Source organism: Rhinolophus ferrumequinum, chromosome 21 (genome assembly GCF_004115265.2).
Source record: "Rhinolophus ferrumequinum isolate MPI-CBG mRhiFer1 chromosome 21, mRhiFer1_v1.p, whole genome shotgun sequence".
Lineage (NCBI taxonomy): Eukaryota > Metazoa > Chordata > Mammalia > Chiroptera > Rhinolophidae > Rhinolophus > Rhinolophus ferrumequinum.
The window spans coordinates 8,655,392-8,673,859 of record NC_046304.1 but is presented as its reverse complement, the minus strand read 5'-3'; the positions used below and the strand labels follow the sequence as shown (position 1 = coordinate 8,673,859).

The following is an 18,468-nucleotide window of genomic DNA, read 5'->3' as shown; positions in this document are numbered from 1 at the left end:
AGGCGGGTTAGAAGGGTTGGTGAAAAGGGGGAAATGATTAAGAAGTACAAATTGGTGTTACAAAATAGTCATGGGAATGTAAAGTATAACATAAGGAATACAGTCAATAATATTATAATAAATATGCACGGTGTCAGGTGGGTACTACATTTATCAGGGTGATCACCTAGTAAGTTATATAGATATCTAATCACTATGCTTATACCTGAAACTAATACAATAGTGTATGTGAATTGTAATTGAAAAATAAAACAATTAATAAAAACTCAAAAAAATTATTTTTCAATTTAAACTACTGATTTTTTTTTTTTTTTTACAGCAGCAATAGGAAGTTAACACATTGTCCAATAGGGAAAACCCTTCGCGGAGACAACACTCCAGGGAAGAATAGACTCATACTGCTCTTTCTCGATGGCAGGGTCTCAGGACAGAAATATAGTCAGGTAGAGGAAGTGATCCCCGCAGTATATTCTTCAAAAGTGGCAACTTTACACCACATTTGGAGGCTATGGTAGACAGCTTTCAGAGGAGACAGTGAAAAACAAGACCCTGAAATAAAGTAGTGAATGTAATCAAAGGGGGTGGTCCCAATCCTCTCTTGTCCCTGTCTGGCCTCAGGCTCCTCCCTCCCATCCCTGATACGAAAACCTGGCATAGTGATATTCCAGACAGCTGGAGGTGGGTTGCGGCCCGACTAGTTTGTGCCCATCCTCTGTCCTCCCATGGAGCCCCTGCTTCCCTCCATCTCTGACACACTGCATCATAATTGATGATTTCCTTGGCTCTGTCCTCTAGGGACTAGACTGATTGCTTTCTGAGGTCAGAGCACATGTCTTCATCACCATATCCCCAGTTTGCTTGTTAGTGTCTGGTCAGAGCTCCTGGGATTGAAATGCCAGGCAAACGGCCAGTCTGAGGGGTGGATCTAGAGATCATGTCTGAGAGAGAGAGATCAGAGAAAGGGAAGGCGTGGGGGTAGGAGAACTGCAAATGAGCTGGGCAACTGTTACCATAAGAGTCAGGCTTCCCTTTTTTCTTGGGTCTATTTCCCATGCAACCCCACAGGAAGATGGTCATTATTTACGTCCACATTTCTTTATTGATCAAAGATGAGTCCAACTTGGTCTACAGAATTATCAGAGGGCTTGTGGCAACTGCTCCTCCAATGCTGTGCAGTCACTTTCCTTTGATGGTTTTGCCAGGGATCCTGCTGGGCAGTGGGAAATGGTCTTCATTCTGAGGGTGACCCTTGCCAAGCCTTCTTTCTCTTTGGTATAGGAGAGCTGGACGGGGAGATGGCCTGGGAGCCTCCCTTCCTGCCCTGCAGTCCGTAAGAGAAAGGAGTACAGTCCCTCTGGAACAGCAGGCCCCCACGGAAGACCTGAGGGAGCCTACCGCACAGTGTCAGGGCCTGGTTTGGCAGGCGTGGACCCTGGAGCTGCGTGCAGCCTGCAGACATGGAAACTTCAGACAGGAAATGGCACTGTCTGTGGGTGCTAAGAGCACAGGCTCAAGGCTCCAGGTAGGGCAGGAGGCAGGACCTCGAAGGGTGACTACCCGGTTTAGCAGGGTCAAGGAGAGACCAGGCCCAAGGATCATCAGTGACTCCTCTCTAGGCTGAAACAAGGTAGGGAGGGTCTTTTGAGAAATGGAGAGCAGAGCAAATGGCCCACAGCACCTCTCCCTGCAGGAAGGCTTGGCGTTCAGCAGCTCCGTGCCCTGGAGAAGTGATGCTGGATCTTGACTGCTGCTCTGGTTCCGAGCACTCCTGTGGGAGGTGATCTTGAACTTTGGAGGGGACCCTGAAAGGGGTTATGAACTTGGCCTATGATGTGATGTGAAGTCATAATAGCCAATGTCAGGTAGTTTCAGATTCTCCTGCTAGTCAGCAGGAGAGCCTGGCCTGTGGGACAAAGGCTGGATGGACCAAGGCCACCCTCTCTGACAGTGTCACTTGAGCTGGCGGTCAGAGATCCCCCATTCCTGCCTCTGACCACTCACATGGCATAAAACCAGGAGTTCAGCGGGTGAGATGGCGTGGGCTCTGCAGGCAGCTTCGGGCCTAAATCTTTGATCCGTTGCTTATGGGCTCTGAGGCCTGGGACAAGTTATTTGCTTTTCTGAGCCATGTTTGTTTCTTTGTGAAATGTACTACGAAGGATTAGATGGGGGTGGCGGTGAAGGGGAGAAAAGCAAAAACGACACGAATGCCGCTAGCGTGGTGCGGGCACATAGGAGTTGTTCAGAATTCTGGGTTCTTTTCTGGCTGCTGGCTCCTTTTGTTCTCTCCCCGGCTCCTGGCCACTTTCCTGTGTGGAGTTCTGGGCCCCTGCTTGGTGTGTCCTCCCTACCTGTCTCCTGACCCCAGCTCCCCTCCTGCTTGTCCCGCCATGCAAGCCAGAACCCACCACAGCCATCCTGGTGCCTTCTGCTGCCCCTCAGGCCTTTGGAGAACTGAATGGGGTGTGGCCTCTGGAGCCAGGCCACCTGGTTTTCAATCCCAGCTTGGTGTTATCCTAGTTTGGTGTCCCCGTGCCTCACTTATCTCACCTGTAAAGTGGGGATGATGATGACAATCGTACCCCAGAAAAGGGTTTTTTGAAAGGATTAAGTGAGTTAATGCATGAAGTACTTAGATCAGTCCCTGGCATGTAGTACACACGCAAGAAATGTTTATCATTTTCAGCCTGGGCCCTTCTTCTGCTCTTGAAACACCACTCCAGAATGTCCTTGTCAAGTGCCACGTCTCTCTTCTCTTGCTCCCTTCTAACGGCCCTCTCCCACCATCCCAAGCCCCTGTGGCACCCAGTTGGTGTTGTTCAGAAGCATCACCATGCTCAGGCAGTTCCCTTGAACATATTTACTCTCAGACACATTTGGGCCTCTGGGTTTTAGTTTTCCAGGGACATCAGACCTCTGAGAGCTGGAGATGGTGACAAAGTGATAGATATGGCGGGCAGGAGGGGTGGGGTGTCATGACAATGCTGCAGAAATGGAAGGAGAAATAAAATACTGCTTGCTTATCCAGACCTAGCCCCATTCTCTGTTTCCTCTAAGGACAGAGCAAGTTAGATCAAGCAGAAAGTCAAGGACGTGGTGCGTCTGGTGAGTCTGGTCCCTTGGGTGGGGGAAAGGGGAGGACGTGTGATGGGGGTGCAGTTTAGAGGGATTAATTAGTGGATACAGTCTTGGAGGTTCTGGTGGAACAAAATGAATACACAGCAGACACCATTAAGCAGCGTAAGTAGAATTCAGTGTTAAGTAGAACATTGACTACAATTCAACATTACAACAGTTCCTCGAAGGCCTCAGATTAAATCAAACTCTCAAAAACAGAATAGCTATGGGTAGAATAATGCAATCCCGTTAGCCAAACACATGGATGCCCGTCCTGTCCTCTGACCCACAGGCATGAAAGGAGTCCTGATGGTGATGCTTTTCCCCAGAAATGTTGCTTCTGACCTGGGCGGTATCCACAAATCAGACACACCCATACCCCAGGCTTCCAGGTGGTGATGGTCTTTGATCATGTTCCCCCTCACCCCCAGCATGACGCTGGCATGTTCCTAGCCCCACACTCCTATGGCGAATCTCAGTGGGGTTGAATGATGCTTGGAGATCTTTCTTCAGAGCTCTTTCCTCACTTTTCTTGCTGAGAAACTAGCTGGAGGAGCAGGGAATGTGGGCAAGTACTGCAGCAGACTGTCACTGGAGATGTAGCAAAGCTGGACCAGGAAAAAGGATGACCTTGGGAGGAAGAAGGAGACCACAGAGGGAACTGAACTATCACTCCTTCTTGTGCTTGTTCTGAGTTCATGGCGACATTAACAGGCTGATCCTGGATAGCTGCCTGCCTCACCTTGAGCCACTGAGTCCAGAAGAGCGTGAGTCCAGAACACACTAGAATTATGGCTGTCCCCAAACTTCCTCCCACTAAGACATAGGCGGTAGCAGCATTCTCCTCCCACGGCGGTGCCCAGACTATAAGCTTGTGGGCAGATGAATTGAGACACAGGAAGTTCTGATTCCCACTGAGCTAGCTGGGAGCCCACCCGGTTTGCTCCCATGTAAGAAAACATCAAGGACTGCAGGAGTAATATTATAGGGCCGATACTGAATCTGCCTTCATGTCAGAGAAAGGATATGATCTGCAAGCCTGGTCACTAGAGGCACTGGGACTACAACTAGTGACAGAGCACTTGCAACGCTCCCAGGATTGATCCTGACCACCTGTGTGCAGGGGACAGATGGGCTAAAGGACCCAGCCACACCGGATGAATGAGAGACAAGGCCATTCTGGGTAAAGTTCAAAGGCCACAGGCTCCCCTAACTCTGGCTCCTTAGGTAGAAGGGGCAGGAGGTGTCCCCAGGTGACAGGGACCTGCCTCCACGGAATTCCCATAATGCAGAGAGAACAAGGTGAGTTTCTGACTTTGCGTATGGAACCACCATGAAGGATGGAGATACATGGAGGCCTGTTAGCAAGCAGTTACCATATTGACCAGGAGGCCAGAAGGCTGGGGAGTGAAGGGAGCTAGCTCAAGCCAATGGTGATCACAGTGCAGGACACCTCCCTCTCAGAGCTCGCTATCAAACGCTCTCCACTGGGCCTAGGCCTGGCCTAAGGCAGCATGGTGGCGAGGTTTCACATCGCTACCCCTCCTGGTCTGTCACCTAAGGGCCCCTGGCTACTACTACAGGAAGACCCAGGTTCTGGGAGCTGCTTGATAGGCCTCCTGGAAACCCCTTTTCAGTAGTTCCCCATACACCCCAGGAAGCCTTCAATACGCCCCCGGAGAAGCTCCACTGAGGCACCTGGGGAAGCAGGTAAGAAGGAGGCCACCGGAGGGGAGGAAAGGGCACCTTTGGGAGGTTAGGAAAATTGTATGTAGTTTCCTATTTTGTCATGTTCCCCTTCACCCTGCCCAGCTTTTGCACAGGCAGTTCCTGCTGTCCCAAATGGTTTTCCTTTCCGCTCTTTGAGAGCTCAACTCTTCCCTTTGTTTCTAAGTTTGGGTGACACAGCAATCTATCTATCCTCTCCCAAGTCTGGGTTGGATGTCCTGTCTGGGTCCCCACACTCATCTACATTTCCCCAGTTAAGTACTCGGCACAGGGTATTCCAATTGCCTGTTGGCTTGGTTGTATCTCTCACTTTGGAAACAAGATGAGAGCAGGGGCCTGGCCCAAAGCAGGGTACTCAGTAAATGTTTGCTTGTTTGGTGGGTGGGGTCAGGAAGAGCAGGCGTTGGGATTTTCAAAAGTGAATTCCATCTCTGGAAACCTACAGACTATTCAGATGTGGAATTTGATCTTCTTGGTTTTGATTCTTGGAGGTAAAGGAGAGAACAATCTTATCGAATCCTTCTACAGCTCTCCATCTTGCTGTTCTAGAATCAAGGATAGGGGTCAAGAGGAAGTTAGAGCAACATGCACTTGTCCTTGGCTAGTTGTCAAGTTCAGAGGGAAGAGTAATCAAGGTGAAGGAGTTAGAAGGTCAAGGGGAAACTGTGACACCATCTCGTCCACCCACTGCCTCTGGTGTAAATACTATATAACTGAGAATTGAACTTCCTTGACTGGCTGACTCCCAAGGCCATGTCCAGGGGAATGTGACTTCTCAGAAAGTGTCTGTCCTGACCCCTTCACTATTCACTCTTTGGAATGGTCTATTGAAATGCAAGTCAGTATCTTGCCCACAAAGGGAGCTGGGTTGGCGAACCCAGTGGGTCAGAAGTCAGTCCTCCCTACCCCATCTAAAGAACCACTGTTGGTCAGTTTGGTCCTAGAAGATTGCAAATGTGGAATCCAGCTCAGGCTCTCAGATGTGTAAACATGAGGTTCTTCTTGGGGCATAGCCCACCCCAAGGAATTTCCAACATGCACAGCACTTGGCAGAGAGAGTTAGATGAGTGACGCCTAGATGCATGACAGGGGATGAGAGCCATGAAAGGGGATGCTTGTGGCCAGGATCTAAGGGAAGCATCAGTAATGACAGAGACTAAATGAGATACATCCAGCAATGCACCCCAGCTGCATTGAGGGTGGAGCCCTGAGCTCTCTCTTTCCCCCAGGTCCAGGAAGAGGGTTTGCCTGGGTCATTTCTATGGCCAACCCCACCACCAAGGAGACACGGGGTTGGATGTTGGTCATCAGATCTCCTTTTCCTGGTTGAGGCGCCAGGGTGTTGGGAAGACAAAAGGTGAGGCTGCCATCAGCGATTTAAGAAGAAAGACTTTAGGCTCTGGAAGAACATTGACTTCTGTCTCTGCTTCTGTTTCTTTTTGATGATGGGTACCCACACCAGCCCGCACACCAGCATCATGAGTCCCAGGGATAGGAAGGCAGGCCCCGTCATCTTCAGGATCTTAACCCTCTTGACATCCAGATTCATCATGTAGGCCATGCAGGTGATGGCCACACCGAAGAGGAGGATGGCACTGCCCACGGACATGATGATAATGGGCTTGCGGTAGATTTCCCAGTTACTCTTGGAAGTGGTGGTCCAGACAGACTCACTCCTGGAGCTGATGCACAGCGAGCTGGCCGTCTGGCTGGGCAGCAGGTCCTTGGACTCTGGAGACTTCTCGTCGACCTCCAGAGCTGTAGGGAGCGCCTCCATCATACAGCTCCTTGGGACCGGTCACCTGGTACCCCCAAGAGTTAGAAGCAAGGGTGAAGCCGGAGGAATTCTCACACACCCTTCCTGTTCTCAGCATCCGTCTCCAGCCTGGCTCTCAGTGGATGGAGGGTAATACAGGGTTTTTGTGCTGAAGCCAAAAGGAAAATCAGATGAGATCCACATAAATAAAAAAACCACTCAAGCTTGTATGTTTTTTTTCCTTATAAGAGATAAATATATCATTCTAGTCAACTGCTTTTAGGATTTAAAACAGGGAACAGTGGTGCCCTGTTTTAAATGAAGTTACAGTTTATTGACTGGCATCTTATATTCAGACTCAATCACCTTTTAGCTGTGTGATTTTGAGTGAGTTAATGTCTCTGTGCCTCAGTTTTCTTATCTATAAAAATGGGATACTACTACTCCTTATAGGGTTTTCAAAATGGTTCTGGGTTAAAGAGTTAAGACATGTATGCGTTGGAACAATGTCTAACATATTGCAAGCACTCTATAAATGGTATTATTTGCTCATTAGACTAGTGATACTCTATACATAAACGTGTGTGTGTGTGTGTGTGTGTGTGTGTGTAGTGTAGTGTCTGTTATGTGCCAGGCACTCACTAAGTATTTCCTTCATTAAATTGAAACCTCACAATACCTCTGTGAATTAAGTACTAGTCCTGTTTTACAGATGAGACAGCTAAGGCTCAGAGAGGTGAAGCAATTTACCCCACGGAACTGCCAGAGGTTGCATTTGAACCCTGTCTGCTCTTCTCTTAAAACACCAGGCTATGTATGGGCTGGAGAACATCTTTGAGTGCAGCCTGGGATGTTATGTGCTTTGTTAGCACAGGGCAATGATGCTTCAGGTTCAGGGTGTGACCATCTAAGATCTAAATGCCCCCTTTCCCCACCCCCCACGTGAAGTACATCCAGTTCTTAGGCCTGTGAGGGTATGAGATCGAGCCCAACAGCCTATTGCATTTTCTCATCAGAGTCTTTCTGTGCACCTCTCAGTCACCAGAGCTCCTCATCCCCTGGTCCCTATACAGGGGAGACAGATGGTTGTCACCTTTGCAGAGCAATTTCAGAGCTGCTGGGAGGCACCACTCACCTGTCAAATACTCCATCAGAGTCATGCTGGCTTAAATGCCTTTAAGATGGGATTAAAACCTTTCATTCCATAATCAGAAATGTGGGTTCAAGTGTGAATGCCTATATATTTGTAATACGGCAATAAGAGATGAATGACTGATTTTAGATACTCTCATGATATTAGATATTTTCTGTATGTGGGAGGAAGGGGAGGCCGTGAGAGCCCAGGTAACTTTCCTGGAGGTTGTCACCAAGTCATCACCCTGACTCATCTTTGAGTTATCTCCAAAGGGTCTAGGAGAGCGCTCTGTGACCTAGAGATTCTGTATAGCTTTAATCGAATGAGGAAGCGAATGAATAACTTTTTCTGCTCCCTCTCTCTCCCACTTCACCCCTCCCTCCCTCCTCCTTTCCTTCCACTGGTCACTAACAATAAATCCAGCTCTCTTTACAACACTGCTTATGCAAACTCTGTTCTTCCTAGTGGGAGCCTGGTTCCTCCCCTTGTAACCTCAGGTGGCCACTGCTCTACGGGGCCATGCTGGCCACTCTCTCCTCCTGTATCCTGAACCCACAAACTCTCTCACTTTCCTCTGCAGGGCCCCTGCCTGCCTGGGATAGCTTTTCTCAAACAGTGCTCTCTCAAGCTTCTGCTCTTTCTCCCTCCTCTGATTAACTGACTTTGGTCCTTGGCTTCCACTCCTTTCCCTCCTCCAGGTTTCTCAGGTTCTTCTGACCTCTTCTTTCATGTTTTCTGCCAGGCTACCTCAGGCCCCACTCAAGTTAGCATTTACTAATATCCCTCTTGTGAGTGGGATGGGAGAGATTCCTCTCCACAGCAAAAAGTTCACTGGGGAAGAAGTAGGTGATCCCCGCTACCCACCCCAAAATAGGGTGAAAGCCAGACCCAAATACGGAGGGGGAGGTGCAGCTTTGGAAACCATGGTGCCAGCCCTGGGTGAAAGAGAGCTTGGGATAAAGGAGATGGTGTCTGGAGCTGGTGGCTCCCAAACCCCAACCTTCTAAAACTCGCTGTTTCTTTTTTGCCAAGGCACTTCCACACGTTGGAGCATCCTTTAATGAATGGTTTCGATTTCAAGACTTCTTACAACTGTTAATTTCAAACTAACCCCCTCAGTCCCCACGCCCCTCCATATATCTCAGGCCTGAACCACTGGACTAGTGTTCCCACCCTCTCCAAAGCATAATGCTCCCACTTTCTAGAATACCAGTTACAGAGCCTTCCCCTTTGACAGGGAGGAAATCGGAATCATAATATTGCCATGCTTTCAGAATAGAGATATTCACATTCATATACATCATCTAGAGAGAGGCCATTAGGATATCTGCTTCTAAAGACTTTGAAAAATCCGGTGGATGTGCTTTGTACGTACAGGCACCAGGTGTTCACTTCCCTTTCAATCCAGCAGTTTATTTGCATAAGCTAAGCAGTGGTTTTAAAGGGACCTTTTCCCTTGTGGGCTGGGAACAAGGGAGGGATCATAATGAATGTTATGAAATCCTAGCCAGGAAGTTTCTGTTATTATTGAAACCTGGTTTCTTAGGTAGACGTTCTGACGTCTTCACTAGGATTTTCTCCCAGGGTAGCCATTTCCACCACTTTGTGATGAAGACCCAGGGCAGAAGGGTTTGCGGCCCTCAGATGCTGCAGATGTTTTGATGGAGAAGTAGGAACGCAGTGGTTCTCAGTAATGTCAGAGCTGGATGGGGAAGAACCTACTGCCGGGAGAGCTGCCCTCTGGGTGTGAGGTGGCCAGCGTGTCATGAGCAGGAGGCGGGCCACTGCCAGGGATAATGGATTCCTGGACTCTGGGAGAGGGAGGTGGGACTAACTGGGCCTTGCTGGAAGCACCTCACACATGCTCTCTGGCCCTGAGAGGATGCCATTCATGTATTCCCATTTTCAAGGGCAGAGAGTGAGGCCCAGGGAGATTTAGGAAGATGACTGAAGCACCCCGACTTCTCATGCAGCTGTGCTGGGATTCAGGCCTAGGTCTCCGGACTCAAAGCTCCTTGCACTAAACCACACTAGTCCAGATGAGTCCTGCGGGTCTTTCAACTATGAGAATGATTGGGTTTTTCACTTTGAGGCTTCGTTCTGCAGCAAACTAACAATAGAGAAATAAGAACACTGTTGTAAGTTTTTCATAATGTTACATTTATTTAAAGGACTATTTTTACTCTGGGATTATGGCCTTCCTTTCTTGTTTGGCTTTGGAGTATTTTTCATTTTATGAAATGACTGTGATGGAAGATGATCAATGGTTTTGTTAGTATCTGTTCTTGCCAAGATAAAAGGTTGGCTATCTTTTGTAGATGTCTGTCTATCTTCTCTCTCTCTCTCTCTCTCTCTCTCTCTCTCTCTCTCTCTCTCTCTCTCTCTCTATTTATCATCTATCTACCTATTTATCTATCTATCATCTAAAATCTAAATTGTAATGGGCCATGAAGTTCCAAAGAATGGCAACCTTTCATTTAATTGCTTTACTTAGGAAGGGGGTGGGTCCTTGGGATAGTGAATGGCCAGGCAAGGTCAGGCCGTGGAATGGACACTTATTGGAAAGAATCACTCTTTCACAGTTCCAAGAAGTCACTAAACTTACTTGCAGTGTCTGCATGTGACAGAAAGATCCAGGTCTTGGACAGCAGAGGGACTGCTGTGTGCACCCAGTTTGCCTTCTCTAAGCTCTTGACCTTGAGTAGAGTACTTAGCCACCCCTCCCTGCCCTCCCCGCCCCATGAGACTTACTAGCTCCTTACGGATAATAGAATATCTGCTCACAGGGTTGTGGTGACCATCAAATTTCACAAAACACTACTGCATGTGTGACACATTACAGGTGTTCAAGAAATGGCCCCGGTTGCTATAATAATTTTTTTTTTTGGTCCCTATTTTGTCATCTGCAGAATGAAGAAGCTGGATTAAAATGGCTTCTAAAGCTATTTTAGATAGGTCCATAGGTGGTAAATCAAACTTGAATTCTGAGAATCCAGGCTTCCTGAAAATCACCAACTCAGGGGCAGTATGAGTTTTATAACATTTTATTGAAGTCCTAAAAGATTCTATTCTTTTTTCAATACCAGGGTTTCTCAACAGTGGCACTACTGGCGTTTTGGGCCTGATAACTCTTTGTTATAGGGGGCTGCCCCGTGCATTGGAGGATATTTAGTAACATTCCTGGCCTCTGCCCACTAGATACCAGTCCCATTTTCCACCTTCTAGTCACGATAATCAAAAATATCTCCAGACACTGACAAATGTCCCCTGGGGGGCAAAATCAATCTGGTGGACAACCACGCTGCCTGTTGGCCTTTCCCTCCCTCCTAACTTGCAAACTGCCCCAGGGCCAAGGCTGAGTTTACTCACCCTCCACCCCACAAGTGTCCAACAGTTTACCACCTGGCACTCAGCAAGTGATCAAAGGATTTGGTCCCGATGCCACAGCTGTCTGAGGGACCTGGAAACACCTGGGGAGCTGGTCCAGTGAGAAGAACCACACTTTCAGGTTTGGGTTAAGTTTCTGGGGGGTTGATTTGAATGTCTCAGAATGTTTCTCACCCCCGGCAGTGGGTTGAATTGTCTACCCAGTACCTCCGAATGTGACCTTATTTGGAATAAGGGTCTTTGCAGACGTAATTAAGGTAAGGATCTCCAGGTGACAGACAGTGGGCCTCCTGGACTAACTAAGCACAGATTTGAATGTTGGTTCAGGGCAGCAGTTTGAGAAGGAGCGTAGGTCCTCCTCACCCAGACGCCACATTTGGAGCGTCAGGAGGCAGCTGTAGTGAGTGGAACTTATTTGTAGCACACACCTAGGAGTAGGCAGGCTGCAGGTTGGCACCCCGGTCTGGGACCATGCAGCAATGAGAAGGAAAGAATGACAACCCCACACATGAAAACATTCATGAATCTCCAAACAGGATGTCGACCAAGAGAAGTCAGACATACTTCTATTTACATAAAATGTTATTAACATGAAATTCAAAAACCTATGACAATTGATGCTACTAGAGGTTAGGATAATGGCTACCTCTGGGGGGTGGGGGTAGCGTCTGAAAGCAGGAGACTTGGGGTGCTGCTAATGTTCTGACTCTTGATCTGGCTACAGATGGTGACATGGGTGTGTACTATTTGAGCTGTATACTTATCACTCTTGATATGATATGACTACTTTCCTGTGTGTATGTTAAAGATCAATAAAATGTTGAAACAAAGATGATTAAAAGGTATAACTAAATGCAATATGTTCCTTTCTTTGGATTCTGACTAGAACAAACCAATTGTACAAAGACATTTTGGGATACTTTTAGGGAACTTTGAATATGGATTGGGTATTAGGTGACATTAGGATTTAAAATTTGTATTCAGCGTAATAATGATATTGTGGACACATAAGAAAACATCTTTATAGATACTGAGATGCATCTTGAAACGACACACAGGGATGAAATGTTGTGACGCCATGCTCACATGAAAACATCAAACTTTAAATCAAATATGACAAAATAAAAATTATTCAATCTAGATGATGGATGTATGGAAGTTCATTATATTACTATCTCTATGTTTATATATGTTTGCAAATGTTTATAATAAATGAGAGGCTGAATACACAAATGGACAATGACCTGACCAGATATAAAAATAAAACTCTGACCCACAATCTCTGCAGCATCCAGCCCAGGAAACCAACCCCTACTCTACAGTTACCAGAGCAGGAAGCCAGGCTATTATGTAAGTCAGACTTGTAGGAAGTCTGCAACCAGCCCAGCCAGCCAAACAATTACCAAGGACAATTGATTTTTGACAAATGCACCCAAGTAATTCAACGAAAAAAAAAAGTCATTTCAACATGTGGTGCTATACCAAGTAGATATTCACATGGGGAAAAAAAATGAGACTTGATCCCTCCTCATACCATCAACAAATACTAATTCAAGATAAATCCTGGATGTAACTTGACTATAAATGCTAAAACGATAAAGCTTTTAGAAGAAAATATAGGAGAGCATCTTTGTGACCTAGAGGCAGGCAAAATTTCTTAGGACAGAGAAGGCAATAACCAAAAAATTTAAAAAATCAATATTAGATTTCATCAGAATGGAAAACTTATGCTCATTAAAAACGAAGAAGAAAATGAATAGGCAAGTTAGGCACTGGGAGAAAAATTTTGCAAAATGTTTATTTGTCAAAGGATTTGTATCTGGAATATATAAGGACTACTACATTTGATTCATGAAAACACAAAGAGCCCAATTTCAAAAATGGGTAAAAGATTTGGAAAGACTTGTTTCAAAAGAAGACAAATAAATGAACAAGAAACCCATGAAAAAGTGCTTGACACTGATATTCAACAGAAAGATGCAAATTAAAACCACAACGAGATGCAGCCACACATTCACTAGAATGGTTAAAATTGTAAAATCTCACAATGCCAGATGTTGGTGAGATACGGAACAACCAGAGCTCTCAAACACTGTTGATGGGAATATACAATGTCACAGTCACTTTGGAAAAAGGTTTGATAGATTCTTACAGAGTTAAGCAAACACCTACCCTTTAATTCAGCAGTGCCACTCTTGGATATATATGTATTTTTGTCCAAGAGAAATGAAAGCCTACATCCTCGAAAGGCTTGCTTAAGAATATTCATAATAGCTTTATCCATAATAGCGCAAACCAGAAAACAACCCAAATGTCCATGAGCAGAAGAAAAGATAAACAGCACAAGAGAATACTACTAAGAAACAAAAAGGAGCTAACTTCTGACTCACACATGGCATGAATGAGTCTCATAGGTACGACGGGTGGAAGAAGTCAGACCTAAAAGAGTACGGATATTGTATGTTTCCATGTATACGGCAGTCTAGAAACTTCTAAGAAGTAATCTAAGAGGACAAAACTCAAAACAGTGGTTGTAAGTGTGAGGAGAAACTCACTGGGATTTTCTGTGGTGGATGTAGGTGGTCTGTCTCGTGGCATCGATGTGCGATACCTGGGGGATCCATTTGTCAATATGGTGCACTAAAATTTGTACATTTCCCTGTGCGTAAATTAAACCCTAGGGAAAAAAAAAACATCTGTAAAAGTCAATAAGGGGGTGGGTCAGGGTGGGGAGCAGGTAGAAACATGGCTAAACCTAGAATAGCAGAACGTTGATAATGGTTGAAGTCAAAGATGAAACATGGGGATCCAGGTAGAGGTAGGGGCAGGACACAATTTACCTCAGAATAAGAAAAGTAAGGGTGTGAGTAGGGACAAAGTGACCCCAGAATAGGGTAGAGACATTAGAGGGAAATCTGAGGTGAGAAGTCACCTGGCTCTTGTGGGAAAGACTGTGTAACTGATTCTGAGGAGAGGAGATCCTGAAAGGAAGAGAAAGTGCTTCTTGGAGAAATTGGGAATCGGGGCCAGGAGATGGAGATGGAGAGAGGGAGGAGGGGCAAGAATAACAAGAATTTCACCTTTTCCAAGTTGTTTCTGGAAAGATACCATTCCTTGAAGGAAAACACAGGCTTTCAGGGAGCCAGGGGGGCCCAGGGCAGAGCAAAGACTGGGTTTGGGTGGGGCAGGAACACATCCAAAGGGAGGGACCCATGGGACTGTCTCTTACTCTTGTTAGCACTGTTAGCTCTTGTTAGCACTGGTCTACCAGGTATTTGTAATTGCCCACTTAGTTGGAAACACTGCCTACGTACATCGTTTCAATGTGTGACTCTTGGCCTTGTATCCCCCAAGTTGCTAAACAGCTCTCCACCGACAGCTCTTCCCAACACTGCAACCAATGCTTTTCAAGCAACTCCCGTGTGCCATCCTCCACTAGACACCCAGTTATAGATGACTCGGACAACGTCCCTCTCCACAGAGGAGCGCGACACAGGCACACTTCCTCGCTTAGTGGCATCTCTGAGAAATGAGGTGAAGAGATGTCTCAAATAGAGGGGAGAGAACTGGCAGGGAAATTTTGGCTTTTTTTCACGCACTCATATGTATTCATCCCTCAACATAGGGTTTGGTGGTGTGTGTGGAGTATGCAAGCTGGGGAGCCACAAGGAGTGTCCGAGATAGTAAGGACCAAATACTTTTCCCTCCATCGATTCTTGAGGATCTGAAATGCATCGCTTAAAGGGAATGGCAGTTGAAAGTGAAGGAAGTGAATTATTGCCCCGGAGGTGAACAGATATGTGTCTGTACTCACAGGACCAGAAGCTCGTAATTCCCTCCCAGGTTCCTTGAGGGGCTGGGTTGGGCTTCAATTTCCTGTGCTCTCAAACAAGTAGCTCAGCACTTTGCTGAGGATAGGGATTCAGCAATAAAAAGGGAATTCAATAAATAGGGAAGCTATGGCAAGAGGGGTTACGACTGCACCTGTCAAGTCACCATTCCTGTTCCTTCCCACCCAATTGTTGTCAACAATACCCTTTGTTCTTGGTGTGAGGGTGGTGGGATGGGACAGCTAACAAGGGGGCAGGAGAGGCAGTTGTAAGGAGCCAGGCAGGACCGCTGACCAGCCCCTCCTCCTTCCCTCCTTGGCCTCCTGCCTTCTGGCTGAGATTCTTGAAGTCTTTAAGGTACCCAAGCAGCTTTATCAAAGCAGAAGTCTGCTGGGGAGGCTCGACACTTTTCATACAACAACCTAACTGCCATTTACCGGACTCTTACCATATGCTGGGAACCATGCTGCCTGCTTTTTCTGCATCGCCTCGTCTAATCTTCTGGACCAGGCGCCAAGGAAGGGATGATTAGTACCCCATTTTGCAGGTGAGGAAACTGAGGATCAGAGTGGTTCAGTGACTAGCCCAAAGTTACTCAGCAGGTGAATAGCCAGCCAGGATCTGAAGGGGAGTTTTGGAGTCTGTCTAATCCAGTCTATTTTGCTCCCTTTTGGGACAGTTTTGATTTTCTTTTCAAACTGAGGAAACAGTGAGTAGAGAGGACACTTGAAAGGGGGCAGTGAACAGAACTGCAGTGGTGGCTGCCTTGGGGAGGAGTTTGGCCTAGAACTGCTGGGTGGAGCTGCAGGGTAGTGCGGCTGAAGCTGGGGGCCCTGGAGTCAGCACCAGCAGAGCAGAAAAGGCCTGTGACAGAGTGACCACAAAGTCACCACCACCATCATCCAGCGGAGCCCAAAACGCCTGGTACGTGCAGCCTTCTTCATGTGGAGCATCTCTTTTAATCCTCATAGCTCTAAGAGGGTGGTACTTTTACTATCATCCCCATTTTATAGATAAGGAAACTGAGGCTCAAAGCTGCCGGACCCCAAATCCTGGCCTTTTATGTACCGTACCGACCATACTTTCTCAAGAATGGACCCCTGCCTTTTTCTCTCTCTTTTCCTTCATTACCATTTTTCCTAGTGTCCCACCACCCCTCTACTGACACATCTACCTCAGCACTCATTCCCCACCCCTTCCCTGCCCCATCCTCCCTTGAATGTGATGAAATAACATCAGTAATAAGTTGCAGATTTAGCCAATCAAATGACAAAATGCCCAGTTAAATTTGCATTTCAGGTAAATAATGAATGTTTTTTTTTCGTATAAGAATGTTCTAAATACTGCACGTGGCGTACTTATGTTAGAAACATATTCATTGTTTATGAGAAAATTGAAATTTGTATTGTATCTCGCAGCTCTGATATAACAAGAGGCCCCGCTGTGCTTGCGCCTGGCGTTATCTACCCCTTCCCAAGCTTCTCCTCCCCGGTAGGAGCTGGACTATTCTGGGAATTGCAAGGAACAAAAGTAGAGGAGAGAGAGGGCACACACTGCTTCAAAGTGAGGAGGCTGGGCCCTAGAGAGCCAGGTCAGCTGGTGGGAGAAGAGGGGAGGGCAGGCGCAAAATGCAAGTGGCAGAAATAAGATGATTTATTCCTGAGAAAGACCCAGGGCGGTTTTTTTTTTTTTTTAAAAATTCCTGAGATGTGGAGGGTCTTGCTGTTTCCCCAGTGGAGTCCCCACATGCCCCACCCAGCTGTCAATGCTAGTCACTGCCCTCCCCTCAACAGGACATCCAGTTGGTGACCGCCACCCTCTGATAAGGTCAGTGAGGCCCAGTGCCTGAGCTGATAAAGTAGAGGCCAGAGTGTTTCTGAATACGCTGCTGCTGTCACCATGGCACAGCCACCATCTGTCACCTGCTCACAGAGCTTCTAGGAAAGGAATTTCTCCAAAGGTCATACTCAACCTAGACAGTGCCACTTACCTCCTTCTTTATGCCACACAGCCGGTGCCCAGGTTCTGCCAGCTCAGGTGACAGTCTGCCTTTACCCGGACGTATGGTACATGTTGGCCGTGCATATTCTTAACATGTTTATGTGTGCCTGCCTTGTGTCCCCTTTCTAAGAGGAAGACGGCCCTAGTCGGTGTACCTTGTCTTCCCAGCACCTGCCCTGGGTGCCTGTCACACCTGAAGCAGGGAGGGATGGGCAGACACTGAGGTCTGATATGGGACGCTCGGGAGGACGGCCTGGGTCTGAGGACCCGCCCATGCACTCTGGCATCCCAGGGTGGCTTGCACTTTGCTGTCTGGCTATTTTGCTCCTGCCTCTGCCCAGGTTTGGGTGTGTGGTCCTTGCCCTGCCCTTCCCCGCAATGGCTGCCAAGGGTGAAGGCTGGATGCTACACACACAGCTTCCCCTCTCACCAGGGGTTCTTACTGGGCAGCCCTCTCCTGCCTGGTGGCAGCTGGTTTACCCCCTCCCAAGGCACGGTCCCCTCTCCTTTGCCTGTCATTCACGTTTGCTTTTCAACTCCAGTTCAAAGACTCAACACACTCTAAAGCAAAGTTAAAACCAGCTCATTCCTCCAGGGAAATGGAAGGAAGGACAGAGGGGATAGATCCCCTCCTTACTTACTGTCCTGATGTCCTGGGGGGAGGATGAGGGACCTGGGAATCACACACAGCTTGCAGTGAGTTTCTGTTCAAGTTCTTCATCCCAGCCAGAGAAAGCCTCCCTGGCCCCATCCAGGAGCCGGGAGCCGGTGTGCAGTGAATCCCAGCCACTGAGCAGGCTCCAGCGGGGATGAGCTCACCAGGATATGGGGTAATGGGTTAACCCTTTGCAGGCTGCTGGCACAGGCACTCGTAATGTGGCTTTATCTCAGCTCTGCTCAGCCAATATTAGATGAATCTTGTGAAAAATTAATGAAGCTTCTCTGCAGTCTCTCTTAAAGTTTGGGTGGCATGTGCATTAGGTTGGTGCATGGGCAGAACTGCTTTCCTGACCCAGGCTCAGAAATCAAGAGACCCAGAGTTCCTGGGTTGGTGGAATGTGTGATGGTGACGGGTTACCAAAGGGTGGATTATTCAGAGGCTATGCTGGTTCTGTCTAGTGCACACCTGGGAGCTCTGCTTGTTCTGGATTTTGGAGAGGGCATGTGTAGATTTATTTAACATCCTCAGTTCCAAGATGGCAACCTCTGGGAACTTCCTGGAATGTCTACAGGTGGGAACCGTATGTGACAAAATGCCAGGAGCCCACAGCAGAAGGTAAGACGAGCCCACAAGATGCCACCCCACCCAAGCCCAGACATCTCTGAACTGGAGGGAAAGCACTATGTTCACGCTTGCTTCGCCCATCTTTCCTGATGATACCCTATGGCTTTTCATATTACGGTGATAAGAACAGAATAATGGAAATCACTGCACTGGTGGGGAAGGGGTTTCCACCTCTATAAACAGTTATCAAATTATGCTTGTGGAAGCTGGGTGTGGGGTGTTGAATTGC

General features: G+C 47.4%; 1 protein-coding gene across 1 annotated transcript; it reads right to left on the bottom strand.

Moving 5' to 3' along the window:
- Positions 1-299: 299 nt before the first annotated feature.
- Positions 300-17,744, bottom strand: PIRT (phosphoinositide interacting regulator of transient receptor potential channels). Its single transcript, XM_033091636.1, has 2 exons — positions 17,596-17,744; positions 300-6,770 (listed from the first exon to the last, which is right to left on the bottom strand). Exon 2 carries the CDS (start codon positions 6,623-6,625, stop codon positions 6,215-6,217), a length of 411 nt encoding a protein of 136 aa, XP_032947527.1. The 5' UTR covers positions 6,626-6,770; positions 17,596-17,744; the 3' UTR covers positions 300-6,214.
- Positions 17,745-18,468: the final 724 nt, after the last annotated feature.